Below are 20330 nucleotides of genomic sequence, written 5' to 3'. Positions count from 1 at the left end.
GTGGTGAGAGCACGTGGTGCGGAGACAGATTCTCGCCACGCCACCTGGTAGGAGCGACCTGTCAGGTAGGACGCAATCCAAGCGTGGGCCGCGCCGGAGATGCCCAACTCGGAGAGGGTGGAGAGGAGGATCTGATGGTTCACAGTATCAAAGGCAGCAGATAGGTCTAGAAGGATGAGAGCAGAGGAGAGAGAGATAGCTTTAGCAGTGCGGAGAGCCTCCGTGACACAGAGAAGAGCAGTCTCAGTTGAATGCCCAGTCTTGAAACCTGACTGATTAGGATCAAGAAGGTAATTCTGAGAGAGATAGCAGGAGAGCTGGCCAAGGACGGCACGTTCAAGAGTTTTGGAGAGAAAAGAATGATGTGATTAACACAAAACACTACTATGAATATCCCATCAGTAGGTTTATGCCTTTTCAGTATTACACTGTAGCAGGTTGTAAAAGATTGTTACAATAATGTATACCTACTCAAATCAACACACAGAAATGTAATACAGTAATAAAAACATTGTAATTTACTCCCAAAATGCAGTATTTTTGAACACTTGTGTTTTGTATGTAACACTTTCAGGAGAAAAACATTCAGTAAGATAAACGGATTTCTGTTCAAAGATTTAAAAATGAAAGTGGCTCATTCTTTCTAAACACAAAAACACATGCAAAATGTAAGAAAAAATACATTAGGCTGCATCCTGCCTCCTATTTTGGTCTGGCCACAGCACTTCAGCTACATCACAAGCCATGTTCTCCCTGAATAAACAGCAGGGAAAGAATCTTCTGGAGTGACGGATCCAGCCGCCGAAAGCCCCCACATCAACTTCACCACATGTATCCTCCATTGCCTGGAGAAGAGGCATGCGTGCGAGGGGATGGCGCTCATACACCTTCCATCGCCATGTCGGAATAAACTCTTCAATTGGGTTTAGGAATGGGGAATATGATTGGAGGTATAGAACAATAAATTGTGGGTGGTCGATGAACCAGTTGCGGACCAGAGCAGCCCGGTGGAAACGGTGTCCCAGATGACAACATACCTGGGCTGCTCTGGTCCACCCCTCTGCTCGGCTGGGATGAGGATGCCATGTAGTGTGTCCAGGAATGTGATGAGAAGGGTGGTGTTGTAGGGACCAAGGTTGGCATGATGATGGAGGATGCCTTGCTGGCTAATGGCTGTGCACATGGTGATATTCCCTCCATGCTGTCCAGGGACATTCACAATGGCCAATAATGTTCCGTCCCCTTCTTTTGGCAAGGTTGAAGCCAGCCTCATCAATGTAAATATAAACTGCCTGAATTGCAGCGGCATCCAGCTCCAAGACACTGAAACAGACAACCAGACAATATGTGACATAGACCTAGTAGACCTAGAGCAGTCACTATGGTGAGGCACAATACACTGGAACACAGTACTGTAATGTGTCTATACAGTGCTTATATGATAGTAAATTCACAGTATAGTACTTACTTGCACATATTCATAGCGCTGTTCTTTAACCCTCTCTGAGTTTTGCTCAAATGGCACCCTGTAGACCTGTTTCATCTGGATTTGGTTGCGCTGTAATACACGGTCCAATGTAGACAAGCCCACCTGGTGAATGTTATTGAATATTGTGTTGTCTGTAATTATGTGGTTCTGGATTTCTCGTAGTCTAATGGTATTGTTTCCCACCACCATGTTTACAATAGCGGTCTCCTGTTCTGGTGTGAACAGCCGGTGTCTTCCACCATGGCCTGGCCGTCTCTCAGTTCTGCAGAAGATCCACAAATTGATATGATTGGTTACAGTAAGCTAAAATAATCTATTTTCTTTCCATATGAAATTACATTACTGTAGCTCGCTAGCTGCTATCCGAGTGGCTACTCCTGGCTAACGTCTCTGTCCTGAAGCAAGCACCAGTTAGCCTGGAACTAGAACTAGAGGTTCATCAGCCACTCCTTGGGCTACAATACCTATTTTGCCAATTGGCATGGACCCCATTTACTGCCAACACGGAGCCCCGCTGATCCATCACGACTGGTCTACTGACGTAATCCGCCCAAAGGGGTTTCAACAGACTCCTCCGTTGCGACGTCTCCTGAAGGCCCATTCGCTAGCCTGCTAGCTGTCTAGAGCATATCGGACTGTCAGCTGAAGAGGTCCATCAGCCAATTTCTTGGGCTACAATACCTATTTTGCCAATTGGCCTGGACCCTTTTACCTCCTACACGGAGCCCTGCCGATCCATCACGAGGGGGCTACAACAGACTCTTCTCCGCGACGTCCCCCTAAGGCCCATCTGCTAGCCTGCTAGCCCCGGCCCGCTAGCTGTCTGAATCACTGTCTCCAGCTCGCCCAGCTACTCACTGGTCCCTATGATCACACGGCTACGCATGCCTCTCCCTAATGTCAATATGCCTTGTCCATTGCTGTTTTGGATAGTGATAATTGTCTTATTTCACTGTAGAGCCTCCAGCCCTGCTCAATATGCCTTAGCTAGCCCTTTTGTTCCACCTCCCACACATGCGCTGACCTCACCTGATTTAAATGGTGTCTCTAGAGACAAAACCTCTATCATCGTCACTCAATGCCTAGGTTTACCTCCACTGTATTCACATCCTACCATACTCCTGTCTGTACATTATGCCTTGAATCTATTCTTCCGCGTCCAGAAACCTGCTCCTTTTACTCTCTGTTCCGAACGCACCAGACGACCAGTTCTCATAGCCTTTAGCCGTACCCTTATCCTACTCCTCCTCTGCTCCTCTGGTGATGTAGAGGTTAATCCAGGCCCTGCAGCGCCTAACTCCACTCCCATTCCCCAGGTGCTCTCATTTGTTGACTTCTGTAACCGTAATAGCCTTGCTTTCATGCATGTTAACATTAGAAGCCTCCTCCCTAGATTTGTTTTATTCACTGCTTTAGCACACTCTGCCAACCCGGATGTCCTAGCCGTGTCTAAATCCTGGCTTAGGAAGGCCACCAAAAATCCTGAAATTTCCATCCCTAACTATAACATTTTCCAACAAGATAGAACTGCCAAAGGGGGCGGAGTTGCAATCTACTTCAGAGATAGCCTGCAGAGTTCTGTCATACTATCCAGGTCCGTACCCAAACAATTCGAGCTCCTACTTCTAAAAATACACCTTTCCAGAAACAAGTCTCTCACAGTTGCAACTTGTTATAGAACACCTTCAGCCCCCAGCTGTGCCCTGGACACCGTATGTGAATTGATTGCCCTCCATCTATCTTCAGAGCTCGTACTGTTAGGTGACCTAAACTGGGACATGCTTAACACCCCGGCCGTCCTACAATCTAAGCTAGATGCCCTCAATCTCACACAAATTATCAAGAAACCTACCAGGTACAACCACAAATCCGTAAATACGGGCACCCTCATAGATATCATCCTGACCAACCTGCCCTCTAAATACACCTCTGCTGTCTTCAACCAGGATCTCAGCGATCACTGCCTCATTGCTTGCGTCCGTAATGGGTCTGTGGTCAAACAACCACCGTTCATCACTGTCAAACGCTCCCTAAAACACTTCAGCGAGCAGGCCTTTCTAATCGACCTGGTCCGGGTATCCTGGAAGGATATAGACCTCATTCCGTCAGTAGAGGATGCCTGGTTATTCTTTAAAAGTGCTTTCCTCACCATCTTAAATAAGCATGCCCCATTCAAAAAATCTAGAACCAGGAACAGACATAGCCCTTGGTTCACTCAAGACCCGTCTGCCCTTGACCAGCACCAAAACATCCTGTGGCGTACCGCATTAGCATCGAATAGCCCACACAGGCAGTTAGGAAAGTAAAGGCTAGCTTTTTCAAACAGAAATTTGCATCCTGTAGCACAAACTCCAAAAAGTTCTGGGACACTGTAAAGTTCATGGAGAATAAGAGCAACTCCTCCCAGCTGCCCACTGCAGTGAGGCTAGGAAACACTGTCACCACCGATAAATCCACGATAATTGAGAATTTCAATAAGCATTTAACTACGGCTGGCCATGCTTTCCACCTGGCTACCCCTACCCCGGTCAACAGCCCTGCACCCCCCACAGCAACTTGCCCAAGCCTGACCAATTTCTCCTTCAACCAAATCCAGATAGCTGATGTTCTGAAAGAGTTGCAAAATCTGGACCCCTACAAACCAGCCGGGCTAGACAAGCTTTCTAAAAATATCCACCACAATTGTTGCAACCCCTATTATTAGCCTGTTCAACCTCTTTCGTATCATCTGAGATCCCCAAAGACTGGAAAGCTGCCGCGGTCATCCCCCTCTTCAAAGGGGGAGACACTCTAGACCCAAACTGTTACAGACTTATATCTATCCTACCCTGCCTTTCTAAGGTCTTCGAAAGCCAAGTTAACAAACCGATCAACAACCATTTTGAATCCCACCATACCTTCTCCGCGATTCAATCTGGTTTCCGAGCTGGTCATGGGTGCACCTCAGCCACGCTCAAGGTCCTAAACAATATCACCTGGCTAAGGCTTTCGACTCTGTCAATCACCACATTCTTATCGGCAGACTCAACAGTCTTGGTTTCTCAAATGACTGCCTCGCCTGGTTCAACTACTTCTCAGACAGAGTTCAGTGTGTCAAATCGGAGGGCCTGTTGTCCGGACCTCTAGCAGTCTCTATGGGGGTGCATCAGGGTTCAATTCTCGGGCCGACTCTTTTCTCTGTATACATCAATGATGTTGCTCTTGCTGCTGGTGATTCTCTGATCCACCTCTACGCAGACAACACAATTCTGTATACTTCTGGCCCTTCTTTGGACACTGTGTTAATTAACCTCCAGACGAGCTTCAATGCCATACAACACTCCTTCCGTGGCCTCCAACTGCTCTTAAATGCAAGTAAAACTAAATGCATGCTCTTCAACCGATCGCTGCCCGCACCTGCCTGCCCGTCCAGCATCACTACTCAGGTCGGTCCTGACTTAGAATATGTGGACAACTACAAATACCTAGGTGTCTGGTTAGACTGTAAACTCTCCTTCCAGACTCACATTAAGCATCTCCAATTCAAAATGAAATCTAAAATCGGCTTCCTATTTCGTAACAAAGCCTCCTTCACTCATGCTGCCAAACATACCCTCGTAAAACTGACTATCCTACCGATCCTTGACTTCGGTAATGTAATTTACAAAATATCGTCCAACACTCTACTCAGCAAATTGGATGCAATCTATCACAGTGCCATCCATTTTGTCACCAAAGCCCCATATACTACCCACCACGGCGACCTATATGCTCTCGTTGGCTGGGTCTCGCTTCATATTCGTCGCCAAACCCACTGGCTCCAGGTCATCTATAAGTCTTTGCTAGGTAAAGCCCCGCCTTATCTCAGCTCACTGGTCACCATAGCAGCACCCACCTGTAGCACGCGCTCCAGCAGATATATCTCTCTGGTCACCCCCAAAGCCAATTCCTCCTTTGGCCGTCTCTCCTTCCAGTTCTCCGCTGCCAATGACTGGAACGAACTACAAAAATCTCTGAAACTGGAAACACTTATCTCCCTCACTAGCTTTAAGCACCAGCTGTCAGACCAGCTCACAGATCACTGCACCTGTACATAGCCCATCTATTATTTAGCCCAAACAACTACCTCTTCCCCTACTGTATTTATTTATTTATTTTTGCTCCTTTGCACCCCATTATTTCTATTTCTACTTTGCACTTTCTTCCACTACAAATCTACCATTCCAGTGTTTTACTTGCTATATTGTATTTACTTTGCCACCATGGCCTTTTTTGCCTTTACCTCTCTTATCTCACCTGATTTGCTCACATTGTATATAGACTTGTTTTTCTACTGTATTATTGACTGTATGTTTGTTTTACTCCATGTGTAACTCTGTGTTGTTGTATGTGTCGAATTGCTTTGCTTTATCTTGGCCAGGTCACAATTGTAAATGAGAACTTGTTCTCAACTTGCCTACCTGGTTAAATAAAGGTGACATAAAAAAAAAAATAACATTTGCACACACTGTATTTAGATTTTTTCTATTGTGTTATTGACTGTACTTTTGTTTATTCTATGTGTAACTCCGTGTTGTTATTTGTGTCGCACTGCTTTGCTTTATCTTCGCCAGGTCGCAGTTGTAAATGAGAACTTGTTCTCAACTGGCCTACCTGGTTAAATGTAATGTCTGTGTACCGTCTAGTAAACATCCATCCACGTGGGGGTGCTGTGATGTGTTTACTGGCTCACAACCGACTGATACAAACAGAAGAAGACAATGCGGAAGTAAAACTGGGAGATGGTTTGTTTTGTTTGTGGACAGCGGCAACCATTACTTTCTCGTGGACAAAACCATACCACAGACAAAAGAGGTTCGATATCAGTGTATTTGCCATACTAGTTGAGTACTCACCTCTCAGTCGTCTGAACATGTCTACATTACAGATGTTGCGCGTGTTCTTAAATGAGCGTTTAACGGCGGCTGCTGTGGAGATTTTTGGGGCAGTTGAGAAAACGGTAGTCGAGTACCAGGAAGAGAATGATCGGCTACGGAGCCTGCTTCGGATTGCACCGGACATAAAACTATGTAGAGAAGGTTCGTATGTAGATCTACAAATACCTAGCTACAATAATGTTTTATGAACAGCTAAGTTGTTTAGACAAAGTGATTACCATTTAATACATTTTTAAATAGTTCAATGTAACGTTTATCGTGCATGATGAAAAAGCTTGTCAGGAAAAGCTTATTGAAATAGCATACAGCTCGGTATGTGTACACCGGCATGTCTTAAAGTTGGTTATATACAGTACCAGTCAAGAGTTTGGACACACCTACTCATTCAAGGGTTTTTCTTTATTTTTACTATTTTCTACATTGTAGAATAATAGTGAAGACTTCAAAACTATGAAATAACACATGGAATCATGTAGTAGCCCAAAAAGTGTTAAACAAATCAAAATATATTTTAGATTCTTCAAAGTAACCACTCTTTGCCTTGATGACAGCTTTGCACACTCTTGGCATTCTCTCAACCAGCTTCACGAGGAATGCTTTTCCAACAGTCTTGAAGGAGTTCCCACATATGCTGAGCACTTGTTGGCTGCTTTTCCTTCACTCTGCGGTCCAACTCATCCCAAACCATCTCAATTGGGTTGAGATCGGGTGATTGTGGAGGCCAGGTCATCTGATGCAGCACTCCATCTTACTCAAATAGCCCTTACACAGCCTGGAGGTGTGTTTTGGGTCATTGTTCTGTTGAAAAACAAAATGATAGTCCCACTAAGCGCAAACCAGATGGGAACGTGTATCAATGCAGCATGCTGTGGTAGCCATGTGGGTTAAGTGTGCATTGAATTCTAAATAAATCACTGACAGTGTCACCAGCAAAGCACCATAACACCTCCTCCTCCATACGTCATGGTGGGAACCACACATGTGGAGATCATTCGTTCACCTACTCTGCGTCTCACAAAGACATGGCGGTTTCCACTTGTCTAATGTCCATTGCTTGTGTTTCTTGGCCCAAGCAAGTCTCTTCTTCTTATTGGTGTCCTTCGGTAGTGGTTTCTTTGCAGCAATTTGACCATGAAGGCCTGATTCACGCAGTCTCCTCTAAACAGTTGATGTTGGGATGTGTCTGTTACTTGAACTCTGAAGCATTTGGGCTGCAATCTGAGGTTCAATTAACTCGACTGAATTTATCCTCAGCAGCCGAGGTAACTCTGTGTCTTCCTTTGCTGTGGCGGTCCTCATGAGAGCCAGTTTCATCATAGCGCTTGAGTGGTTTTGCGAGTGCATTTGAAGAAAATTTCCAAGTTCTTGACGTTTTCTGAATTGACTGACTTTCATGTCTTAAAGTAATGATGGACTGTCGTTTCTCTTTGCTTATTTGACCTGTTCTTGCCATAATTTGGACTTGGTCTTTTACCAAATAGGGTTATCTTCTGTATACCACCCTTACCATGTCTCAACACAACTGATTGGCTGAAATGCATTAAGAAGGAAAGAAATTCCACAAATTTAACAGGCACACCTGTTAATTGAAATGCATTCCAGATGACTACCTCATGAAGCTAGTTGAGAGAATGCCATGAGTGTGCAAAGCTGTCAAGGTAAAAGGGTTGCTATTTGAAGAATCTCAAATATAAAATATATTTTGATTTGTTTAACACTTTTCTTTGGTTGCTACATGACTCCATATGTGTTATTTCTAAAACGTAGAAAATAGTCAAAATAAAGAAAAACCCTTGAATGACTGTGTCCAAACTTTTGACTGGTACTGTATATCTTTTATAGAGATGAAGGGTTTTTATTTATATGGTATAGATAACCTCTGCTCCTCCTCGCCTTCCCTTCAGAGTCCCTTCGGTTATCTGTTGCTGTCACTGAAGATGAGGTTCCCCCTGGGCAGCAGCACTCTGAGCAGGAGTGGAGAACCAGTCTGCAGCAGGAGGACCTAGAACCCACACAGATTAAAGAGGAACAGGAGGAACTCTGGACCTGTCAAGAGGAAGAGCAGCTTCAAGAGCAAGAGGCTGATATCATAGTTTTCAAATTCCCTCCAATTCGTGTGAAAAGTAAATGTGATCAGGAGAACCCAATTCAGTCCTCTTCTCTTCCCCAAACCCAGACTGTGGAGAACAGAGACAGTAACTCTAAACCAGTTGATCTTCCACATTTTGTCACTGTTACCCACCTAGAGGGTCTCGACATTCCCTGTGACCCTCCAGATAATCAAAACAATGCCTACAGCCACAGCTCAACTGTAAGCAGCGACCCAGTAGGACTTGACAGCAGCCCACCGTTGAATTCCAACTCATCAATGAGGGAACACTGTTCCAAACCCAGCACCACGTCTAGAAAACCTCACCGCTGCTGTGACTGTGGTGAAATATTTGCTCTGACAGCTGACCTACAGGGGCATGTGACTCTCGCCAAGAAGAGACCCAGCGAATGCCGCCTCTGCAAAATACACTACAACTCAACCTGTAAATTAAAGGCCCATGTCAGACTCTGTCACGTGGAGAAACCCTGCACCTGCCCCTTTTGTGGAAAGACCTTCAAACTCAAAGGACATCTGTCCAGACATATGAGGATTCACACAGGAGAGAAACCATTTAGCTGTGGTGACTGTGGGAAGAGCTTCATTCAGAAGGGGGACCTAAGGAGGCATGTACTGACTCACACTGGAGAGAAACCATTTAGCTGTGGTGACTGTGGGAAAAGCTTCAATCGGAAAGGGAACTTGAACTTGCACATACTGACTCACACAGGAGCGAACGTCCACAAATAAAGAGAACAGAATGAAAACACAGAGGAAGCGAATTAGGACAAAGACATCTTGTTAGAAGATGGACAACACTCTTTGGAAAAGCAAAGCAACTCTGGATCATTCATTCTCTGGGTTTTAGATAAATAGATGTCATGAATTTACTTTTGTAAAACATTCTATGAACAAAGTTTGATTTTATGTACAGAGTACAGTAATTAAACATACAGGTCTTCTGTTCAGTCTCTTGAATTTTTCATGTCGTTATAAACCGGAATTCCTGGTAGTTTGTTTTGGAATGTCTCCCGAATACCGTAGTCTGACTGATGTTATTGATACATTTAAAAAAAAAAAAAAAGAATACTTCCAGAAAATGTCCAATATTTTTTTATACATTTTGTATTTATTTATTTATATATATATATACTGCTCAAAAAAATAAAGGGAACACTTAAACAACACAATGTAACTCCAAGTCAATCACACTTCTGTGAAATCAAACTGTCCACTTAGGAAGCAACACTGATTGACAATACATTTCACTTGCTGTTGTGCAAATGGAATAGACAACAGGTGGAAATTATAGGCAATTAGCAAGACACCCCCCAATAAAGGAGTGGTTCTGCAGGTGGGGACCACAGACCACTTCTCAGTTCCTATGCTTCCTGGCTGATGTTTTGGTCACTTCTGAATGCTGGCGGTGCTTTCACTCTAGTGGTAGCATGAGACGGAGTCTACAACCCACACAAGTGGCTCAGGTAGTGCAGCTCATCCAGGATGGCACATCAATGCGAGCTGTGGCAAGAAGGTTTGCTGTGTCTATCAGCGTAGTGTCCAGAGCATGGATGCGCTACCAGGAGACAGGCCAGTACATCAGGAGACGTGGAGGAGGCCGTAGGAGGGCAACAACCCAGCAGCAGGACCGCTACCTCCGCCTTTGTGCTAGGAGGAGCAGGAGAAGCACTGCCAGAGCCCTGCAAAATGACATCCAGCAGGCCACAAATGTGCATGTGTCTGCTCAAACGGTCAGAAACAGACTCCATGAGGGCCCGACGTCCACAGGTGGGGGTTGTGCTTACAGCCCAACACCGTGCAGGGCGTTTGGCTTTTGCCAGAGAACACTAAGATTGGCAAATTCGCCACTGGCACCCTGTGCTCTTCACAGATGAAAGCAGGTTCACACTGAGCACGTGACAGACGTGATAGAGTCTGGAGACGCCGTGGAGAACGTTCTGCTGCCTGCAACATCCTCCAGCATGACCGGTTTGGCGGTGGGTCAGTCATGGTGTAGGGTGGCATTTCTTTGGGGGGCCGCACAGCCCTCCATGTGCTCGCCAGAGGTAGCCTGACTGCCATTAAGTACCGAGATGAGATCCTCAGACCCCTTGTGAGACCATATGCTGGTGCGGTTGGCCCTGGGTTCCTCCTAATGCAAGACAATGCTAGACCTCCTGTGGCTGGAGTGTCAGCAGTTCCTGCAAGAGGAAGGCATTGATGCTATGGACTGGCCCGCCCGTTCCCCAGACCTGAATCCAATTGAGCACATCTGGGACATCATGTCTCGCTCCATCCACCAACGCCACGTTGCACCACAGACTGTCCAGGAGTTGGCGGATGCTTTAGTCCAGGTCTGGGAGGAGATCCCTCAGGAGACCATCCGCCACCTCATCAGGAACATGCTCAGGCGTTGTAGGGAGGTCATACAGGCACGTGGAGGCCACACACACTACTGAGCCTCATTTACATCAAAGTTGGATCAGCCTGTAGTGTGGTTTTCCACTTTAATTTTGAGTGTGACTCCAAATCCAGACCTCCATGGGTTGAAAAATTGGATTTCCATTGATTATTTTTTTGTGATTTTGTTGTCAGCACATTCAACTATGTAAAGAAAAAAGTATTTAATAAGATTATTTCTTTCATTCAGATCTAGGATGTGTTGTTTAAGTGTTCCCTTTATTTTTTTGAGCAGTATATATATATATATATATATACATACATACATACATACATACATACATACAGTCGGAAGTTTACCAACACCTTAGCCAACTACATTTAAACTCAGTTTTTCACAATTCCTGACATTTAATCCTAGTAAAGATTCCCTGTCTTAGGTCAGTTAGGATCACCACTTTATTTTAAGAATGTGAAATGTCAGAATAATAGTAGAGAGAACGGTTTATTTCAGCTTTTATTTCTTTCATCACATTCCCAGTGGGTCAGAAGTTTACATGCACTCAGTTAGTATTTGGTAGCATTGCTTTTAAATTGTTTAACTTGGGTCAAACGTTTTGGGTAGCCTTTTACAACCTTCCCACAATAAGTTGGGTGAATTTTTGCCCATTCCTCCTGACAGAGCTGGTGTAACTGAGTCAGGTTTGTAGGCCTCCTTGCTCGCACACGCTTTTTCAGTTCTGCCCACAACATTTCTATAGGACTGAGGTCAGTGCTTTGTGATGGCCACTCCAATACCTTGACTTTGTTGTCCTTAAGCTATTTTGCCACAACTTTGGAAGTATGCTTGGTGTCATTGTCCATTTGGAAGACCCGTTTGCGACAAAGCTTTAACTTCCTGACTGATGTCTTGAGATTTTGCTTCAATATATCCATAGAATTTTCCATCCACATAATTTTCCTTCCTCATTATGATATCTATTTTGTGAAGTGCACCAGTCCCTCCTGCAGCAAAGCCCCCCCACAAGATGATGCTGCCACCTTCGTGCATCATGGTTGGTATGGTGTTCTTCGGCTTGTAAGCCTCCCCCTTTTTCCTCTAAACATAACGATGGTCATTATGGCCAAACGGTTATATTTTTGTTTCATCAGACCATTGGACATTTCCCCAAAAAGTACGATCTTTGTCCCTATGTGCAGTTGCAAACCGTGGTCTGGCTTTTTTATGGCAGTTTTGGAGCAGTGGCTTCTTCCTTGCTGAGCAGTCTTTCAGGTTATGTCGATATAGGACTTGTTTTACTGTGGCTATATAGATACTTTTGTACCCGTTTCCTCCAGCATCTTCACAAGGTCCTTTGCTGTTGTTCTGGGATTGATTTGCACTTTTTTTTGCACTCAACTCTAGGAGACAGAACGTGTCTCCTTCTTGAGCGGTATGACGGCTGCGTGGTCCCATGGTGTTTATACTTGCGTACTATTTTTTGTACAGATGAATGTGGTACCTTCAGACGTTTGGAAATTGCTCCCAAGGATGAACCAGACTTGTGGATGTCTACATTTTTTTTATGAGGTCTTGGCTGATTTCTTTTGATTTTCCCATGATGTCCAGCAAAAAGGCACTGAGTTTGAAGGTAGGCCTTGAAATACATCCACAGGTACACCTCCAATTGATTCAAATTATGCCAATTAGCCTATCAGAAGCTTCTAAAGCCATGACATTTTTTTGAATTTTCCAAGCTGTTTAAAGGCACAGTCAACTTGGTGTATGTAAACTTCTGACCCCCTGGAATTGTGATACAGTGAATTATAAGTGAAATAATCTGTCTGTAAACAATTGTTGGAAGAATTACTTGTGTCATGCACGAAGTAGATGTCCTAACCGACTTGCCAAAACTATAGTTTGTTAACAAGAAATTTGTGGAGTGGTTGAAAAACAAGTTTTAATGACTCCAACCTAAGTGTATGTAAACTTCCGATTTCAACTGTAAATGTGGTATAGCTGATATTACATTATGACACAATAGTGCAATAATGAAAAAGATCATCATTATGGTCTAAAATGTCACCATTTTGTAACGTGGCTGGTCGTAATGGTGTCTGGATGCCATTGGCATTCATTGCTGTGACATAGGCCTAAGTAACACAATTATAAGTTATGACATATGCTGTCATGATTGTGACTCAAGTATAGTGTGTCTTAATAGTACGAGTAAACTTGTACTGTCTCATAATCCAGCCTCAAGACTAGAGAGAAAGAGAGAGGAAGTGGATGGGTTTTTCCAAAGGTGAAAAGCAGGGCCGTTTCGAGCCTTTTGGGGGCCCTAAGCAAGATTTGGTTGGAGGGCCCCCCACCAAGCGGGCACAAATGTTTAGTGGCTTCCCCTCTTGATAGCAGAGAGAAAAATGCCACTTTTTAAGTTAATTTGATGTTAATGCGAGTGTAGCGAAAAGCTTGTGCTTCTAGTTCTGACAGTGCAGTAATATCTAACAAGTAGTCTAACAATTCCACAACAACTACCTAATACACACAAATCTAAAAGGGATGGAATAAGAACATGTACATACAGTATAAATATATGGATGAGCTGCATAGGCAAGATGCAATAGATGGTATAAGATACCGTATATACATATGAGATGAGTAATGTAAGATATGTAAACATTATTACGAAGTGGCATTATTTAAAGAGACTAGTGATCCATTTATTCAAGTGGCCAATGATTTGAGTCTGTATGTAGGCAGCAGCCTCTGAGTTAGTGATTGCTGTTTAATTAACAGTCTGAGATAGAGACTGAAGAACAGCTTCTCTGTCCCAGCGTTGATGCACCGGTACTGACCTCACCTTCTGGATGGTAGCGGGGTGAACAGGCAGTGGCTCAGGTGGTTGTTGTCCTTGATGATCTTTTTGGCCTTCCTGTGACATCGGGGGCTGTAAGTGTCCTGGAGGGCAGGTAGTTTTCCCCCGGTGATGCGTTGTGCAGACCGCACCACCCTCTGGAGAGCCTTGCGGTTGAGGGTGGTGCAGTTGCTGTGCCAGGCGGTGATACAGCCCAACAGAATGCTCTCAATTGTGCATCTGTAAAAGTTTGTCAGGGTATTCGGTGACAAGCCAAATTTCTTCAGCCTCCTGAGGTTGAGGAGGCGCCATTGTGCCTTCTTCACCACACTGTCTGTGTGGGTGGACCATTTCAATTTGTCTGTCATGTGTACGCCGAGGAACTTAAAACTTTCCACCTTCTCCACAACTGTCCCGTCGATGTGGATAGGGCGGTGCTCCCTCTGGTGTTTCCTGAAGTCCACGATAATCTCCTTTGTTTGTTGACGTTGAGTGAGAGGTTGTTTTCCTGACACCACACTCCGAGTGCCCTCACCTCCTCCCTGTAGGCTGTCTCGTCGATGTTGGTAATCAAGCCCACTACTGTTGTGTCGTCTGCAAACTTGATGATTGAGTTGGAGGCGTGCATGGCCACGCAGTCATGGGTGAACAGGGAGTACAGGAGAGGGCTGAGCACGCACCCTTGTGGGGCCCCAGTGTTGAGGGTCAGCGAAGTGGAGATGGTGTTTCCTACCTTCACCACCTGGGGGCGGCCTGTCAGAAAGTTCAGAACACAATTGTACAGGGCAGAGTTGGGACCCAGGGCCTCAAGCTTAATGATGAGCTTGGAGGGTACTATAGTGTTGAATGCTGAGCTGTAGTCAATGAACAGCATTCTTACATAGGTATTCCTCTTGTCCAGGTGGGATAGGGCAATGTGCAGTGTGATGGCGATTGCATCGTCTGTGGACCTGTTGGGGCGGTATGGTCTAGGGTGACAGGTAAGGTGGAGGTGATATGATCCTTGACTAGTCTCTCAACGCATTTCATGATGACAGAAGTGAGTGCTACGGGGCAATAGTCATTTAGTTCAGTTATCTTTGCCTTCTTGGGTACAGGAACAATGGTGGCCCTCTTGAAGCATGTGGGGATAACAGACTGGGATAGGGAGTGATTGAATATGTCCGTAAACACACCAGCCAGCTGGTTTGCGCATGCTCTGAGGACGCGGCTAGGAATGCCATCTGGGCCAGCAGCCTTGCGAGGGTTAACACATTTAAAAGAACCAGAGGGGGGTCCGCAGTCCTTGGTAGTGGGCCGCGTCGGTGGCACTGTTTTATCCTCAAAGCGGGAAAGGAAGGTGTTTAGTTTGTCTGGATGCAAGACATCGGTGTCCGTGACGTGGCTAGTTTTCTTTTTGTAGTCCGTAATTGCCTGAAGACCCTGCCACATACGTCTCGTGTCTGAGCCGTTGAATTGCGACTCCACTTCGTCCCTATACCGACATTTCGCTTGTTTGACTGCCTTGCGGAGGGAATAACTACACTGTTTATATTCAGCCATATTCCCAGACTTCTTTCCATGGTTAAATGCGGCGGTTCGCGCTTTCAGTTTTGCGCGAATGCCGCCATCCAGCCACGGTTTCTGGTTAGGGTAGGTTTTAATAGTCACAGTGGATACAACATCTCCAATGCACTTCCTTATAAACTCACTCACTGAGTCAGCGTATAAATCAATGTTATTCTCTGAGGCTGCCTGAAACATTTCCCAGTCTGCATGATCAAAACAATCTTGAACCGTGGATTCCGATTGGTCAGACCAGCGTTGAATGGTTCTAGTCACGGGTACATCCTGTTTGAGTTTCTGCCTATAGGATGGTAGGAGCAAAATGGAGTCATGGTCGTATTTGCCGAAGGGAGGGCCTTGTATGCTTAGCGGAAGTTATAGTAGCAGTGGTCCAGTGTACTGCAATCAATATGCTGGTAGAATTTAGGTAGCCTTGTTCTCAAATTTGCTTTGTTAAAATCCCCAGCTACAATAAATGCAGCCTTGGGACTCAAGAGTCCAGTGACGTTTCTTAAGGGCCGTCGTGGTATCTGCTTGAGGGGGGATATACACAGCTGTGACAATAACTGACAATAACTGACAAGAATTCTCTTGGGAGATATACATTTGACATTTTAGTCATTTAGCAGACGCTCTTATCCAGAGCGACTTACAGTAGTGAATGCATTTCATTTCATGCATTTAAAAAAATAAATAATTGTACTGGCCCCCGATATGGTCGGCATTTGATTGTAAAGAATTCTAGGTCAGGTGAACAGCACTTGAGTTCCTGTATGTTGTTATGATTACACCATGAGTCATTAATCATGAAGCCCTTCTTCCCAGAGAGATGTTTATTTCTGTAGGCGCGACACATGAAGAAATCCGGTGGCTGTACTGACGCCAACAACATATCCCGAGAGAGCCATGTTTCCATGAAACAGAGAATGTTACAATCTCTGATGTCTCTCTGGAAGGCAACCCTTGCCCTAATTTCATCCACCTTGTTGTCTAGAGACTGGACATTGGCGAGTAATATACTCGGAAGCGGTGACTGGACATTCATTTGTGGCCACTAGATTGCTTTGATATAGCTTAAAGCCATTAACAAACCATAACACCCAATTTGAAGAAGACAATGCTCTGATCATTGGCAGATTGCTCCCAACCCATAGGAATCCCCACTACTTTAAAATGGTGGAAGCCAGAGATACTGAAAGAATTGAAAATGCGGTAAAGTGTCTTCCCATTGGAAAAAAAGGTAAACGCTCTGGTCTGTGTAAGTGGGCGATCCCCCTCTCGCGTTAGCATGCTTTCTCGCATCAGCCATCCTAGGCTGCTTCAGGCACTTTGAGAAATTGCACAGACCTCAAACAGTGGCTTTTCTCCTAATCTACGACTTGAAAATATGTCAGTTTGGGCTCATAATGCGCATAACACGTTTGGTTTGTCACAAAATTAGGCAAAAATGTACTACCGTGACTGTGTGTGGGGGAAATCTGTAATATACGGCCAAATCCTTTGGCTTTCCTTTAGGCACCAATGCAGTAACGGCTGGCTCTGATCTATTTAGCCCCCCTCCCCCATACTCCCCCGACCAGAAAAAACGAGCCAATGAGATGTCTCGCTTTCTGTAATGTCTTTGAGAGAAGCCCTAAATGGCAATTACCATGAAAAAAAATGGTTATATCCAAGCTAAATCCTCTAACTATCTCTATGAGATATACAGATACAGTACCAGTCAAAAGTTTGGACACACCTACTCATTTAAGGGTTTTTCTTAATTTTTAGAAAAGACATCAAAACTATGAAATAACACATATGGATTCAGGTAGGAACCAAAAAAGTGTTAAAGAAATCAAAATATATTTTAGATTCTTCAAAATAGCCACCCTTTGCCTTGATCACAGCTTTGCACACTCTTGGCATTCTCTCAACCAGCTTCACCTGGAATGCTTTTCCAACAGTCTTGAAGGATTTCCCACATATGCTGAGCAATTGTTGGCTGCTTTTCCTTCACTCTGCAGTTCAATTCATCCCAAACCATCTCATTTGGGCTGAGGTCGGGGGATTGTGAAGGCCAGGTCATCTGATGCAGCATTCCTTGGTCAAATAGCACTTACACAGCCTGGAGGGGTGTTGGGTCATTGTCCTGTTGAAAAACAAATGATAGTGGGACTAAGTGCAAACCAGATGAGATGGCGTATCGCTGCAGAATGCGGTGGTAGCCATGTTGGTTAAGTGTGCCTCCGAATAAAAGAAAAAAATACTGACAGGGTCACCAGCAAAGCACCATCACACCTCCTCCATACTTCACGGTAGGAACCACACATTCAGAGATCATCCGTTCACCTACTATGCGTCTCACAAAGACACGATGGGTTGGAACCAATAATCTCAAATTTGGACTCATCAGACCAAAGAACAGATTTCCCCCATTCTAATGTCCATTGCTTGTGTTTCTTGGCCCAAGCAAGTCTCTTCTTATTGGTGTCCTTTAGTAGTGGTTTATTTCCTTTAGTAGTGGTTTCTTTGCAGCAATTTGACCATGAAGGCCTGATTCACACAGTCTCCTCTGAACAGTTGATGTTGAGATGTGTCTGTAACTTGAACTCTGTGAAGCATTTATTTGGGCAGCAATTTCTGAGGATGGTAACTCTAATGAACTTATCCTCTGCAGCAGAGCTAACTCTGGGTCTTCCTTTCCTGTGGCGGTCCTCATGAGAGCCAGTTTCATCATGGCACTTGAAGAAACTTTCAAAGTTCTTAATGTTCCATATTGACCGACCTTCATGTCTGAAAGTAGTTATGGACTGTCGTTTCTCTTTGCTTATTTGAGCTGTTCTTGCCATAATATGGGCTTTGTCTTTTACCAAATAGGGTTATCTTCTGTATACCACCCCTACCTTGTCACAACACAACTGATTGGCTCAAATGCATTAAGAAGGAAAGAAATTCCACAAATGAACTTTTAACAAGGCACACCTGTTAATTGAAATGCATTCCAGGTGTACCTCATGAAGCTGATTGAGAGAATGCCAACAGTGTGCAAAGCTGTCATCAAGGCAAAGGATGGCTACTTTGAAGAATCTAAAATATAAAATACATGTATATTTGTATTTGTTTAACACTTTTGGTTACTATATGATTCCATATGTGTTATTTCATAGTTTTGTCTTCACTATTATTCTACAATGTAGAAAATAGTAATAATTAGTAGGTGTGTCCAAACCTTTGACTGGTACTGTATATACAGTTATACATAATTAATTAACTGTTTAGGCTAACAGTGATCATCATCTAAACAATTTTAAGAAGTTGTTTTACATTTTTTACTGTGAATGAGTAAAAACCTTGCCCGTCACAAAAACCAGGAAGTGATTTGAATGTATAATTCATGATGGAAAAACTTTGAAAACAAATAGCTTTTATGTTTAGTTTATTGAAAATAGTTTTTAGATTCTAGTTCAGCATTTTTTAATTACAATTTCAGCTTACTTCTTCAATTCACTGACTACAGTTTTTATTGACACTGATGTTTAAAGACTGCTCCTTCCCTCCAGACTCCCTGCATCTCTCTCTCACTGTCTCGGAAAAGGAGGTTTCTGCTGAGCATTGTGAGCAGAAGTGGAGACCCAGTCTGGGGCAGGAGGACCCAGAGCCCACACAGATTAAAGAGGAAGAAGTTAAGACCAGTCAGGATGAAGAGCAGCTTCTGTGTGAAAAGTGAATGTGATCAGGAGAACCCACTTCAGTCCTTGACTCTTCCCCAAACCCAGACTGTGGAGAACAGAGAGTGACTCTAAACAAATGGACCCCGAACCTTTTGGTACTGTAACCCGTCTGAAGAGTCTAGACACTTCCTGTGACCCTCCAGATAAACAAAACAATGCCTCCAGCCATAGCTTAGCTGTAAGCAGTGACCCAGTAGGACTTGACAGCAGCCCATCATTGGATCCCAACCCATCAATGGGGGAACACTGTCCCAAACCCAGCACCACACCTAGAAAACCTCACCGCTGCTGTGACTGTGGTGAAACGTTTGCTCTGAAAGCGGACCTGCAGGGGTATGTGGCTCTCACCAAGAAGAGACCCAGCGTATGCATCTTCTGCAAGAAAGCTACAAATCCACCTGTAAATTGAAGGCCCATGTCCAAATCCGTCACATGGAGAAACCCTGCACATTCCCCTTTTGTGGCAATTCCTTCAAACTCAAAGGACATCTTTTCAGGCACATGATGATTCACACAGGAGAGAAATCATTTAGCTGTGGTGACTGTGGGAAAAGATTCATTCAGAAGGGGGACCTAATGAGGCATATACTGACTCACACAGGAGAGAAACTATTTAGCTGTGGTGACTGTGGGAAAAGCTTTAATCGGAGGGGGCAGCTGAAGGTGCACATACAGACTCACACAGGAGAGAAACAACATGGCCGCTTAGTCTGTGGTAAAAGATTCACTCATAAGGCTTATCTAGTGAAACATGTGAATAAGGTCCACAAAGGAAGAAAGAAAGAAAACATGATGAAAACTGAAAGAAAGTGAAATAGGACAATTATACTCTATCAACAGGTGGGAATAAAAAAGCAGGATGTGGACAACAGTCTTAGCAAAGCACCTCTGGACCATTCATGCCGTTCTCTTAAGATAAATGGATGTGTGATGAATTTACTTTTACAGAATATTCTATGTAAACAATGTTTCATTGTATTTGAAGGGTGAGGTAATGATCAAACAGTAGTATGCAGTATTATGTGAATCTCACAGGTCTGCTGTTGAAAGTCTGTTGATGTTTTCACATTATTACCAACAGGAATATCTGGTTGGTTGTTTTGGAATGTCTCTTCGGATGATGAGAGAATGGTCTGGCTGATGTTATTGATGCATTAAAAATGTTTACACTTTCCAGAAAATATCTCCTTCCATATGTCTTTTTGTCATAGATTTTGACCTAATGCTGCTCATTCATGATATTCTTTGAGTCTTTATGGAAGTAGTGATTTAAAGTCGATTCCTGATAAATGCACTTTGTATGAGTGAAAACTCTGTTTAAGTGCACAACAGTGTTTGTCC

General features: G+C 44.1%; 1 protein-coding gene and 1 long non-coding RNA gene across 2 annotated transcripts; one reads left to right on the top strand and one right to left on the bottom strand.

Annotated features, from left to right (window-relative positions):
- Positions 1-393: 393 nt before the first annotated feature.
- Positions 394-6474, bottom strand: LOC115208626 (uncharacterized). Its single transcript, XR_003881205.1, has 3 exons — positions 6364-6474; positions 1469-1751; positions 394-1323 (listed from the first exon to the last, which is right to left on the bottom strand). It is a non-coding gene; the product is annotated as an uncharacterized LOC115208626 (long non-coding RNA).
- LOC115208619 (zinc finger protein 774-like) lies at positions 6232-9462 on the top strand. Its single transcript, XM_029776821.1, has 2 exons — positions 6232-6546; positions 8310-9462. Exons 1-2 carry the CDS (start codon positions 6381-6383, stop codon positions 9242-9244), a joined length of 1101 nt encoding a protein of 366 aa, XP_029632681.1. The 5' UTR covers positions 6232-6380; the 3' UTR covers positions 9245-9462.
- Positions 9463-20330: the final 10868 nt, after the last annotated feature.

The sequence above is a fragment of the Salmo trutta genome, chromosome 14, assembly GCF_901001165.1.
Source record: "Salmo trutta chromosome 14, fSalTru1.1, whole genome shotgun sequence".
Lineage (NCBI taxonomy): Eukaryota > Metazoa > Chordata > Actinopteri > Salmoniformes > Salmonidae > Salmo > Salmo trutta.
This window is presented reverse-complemented; position numbering and strand designations above follow the sequence as displayed.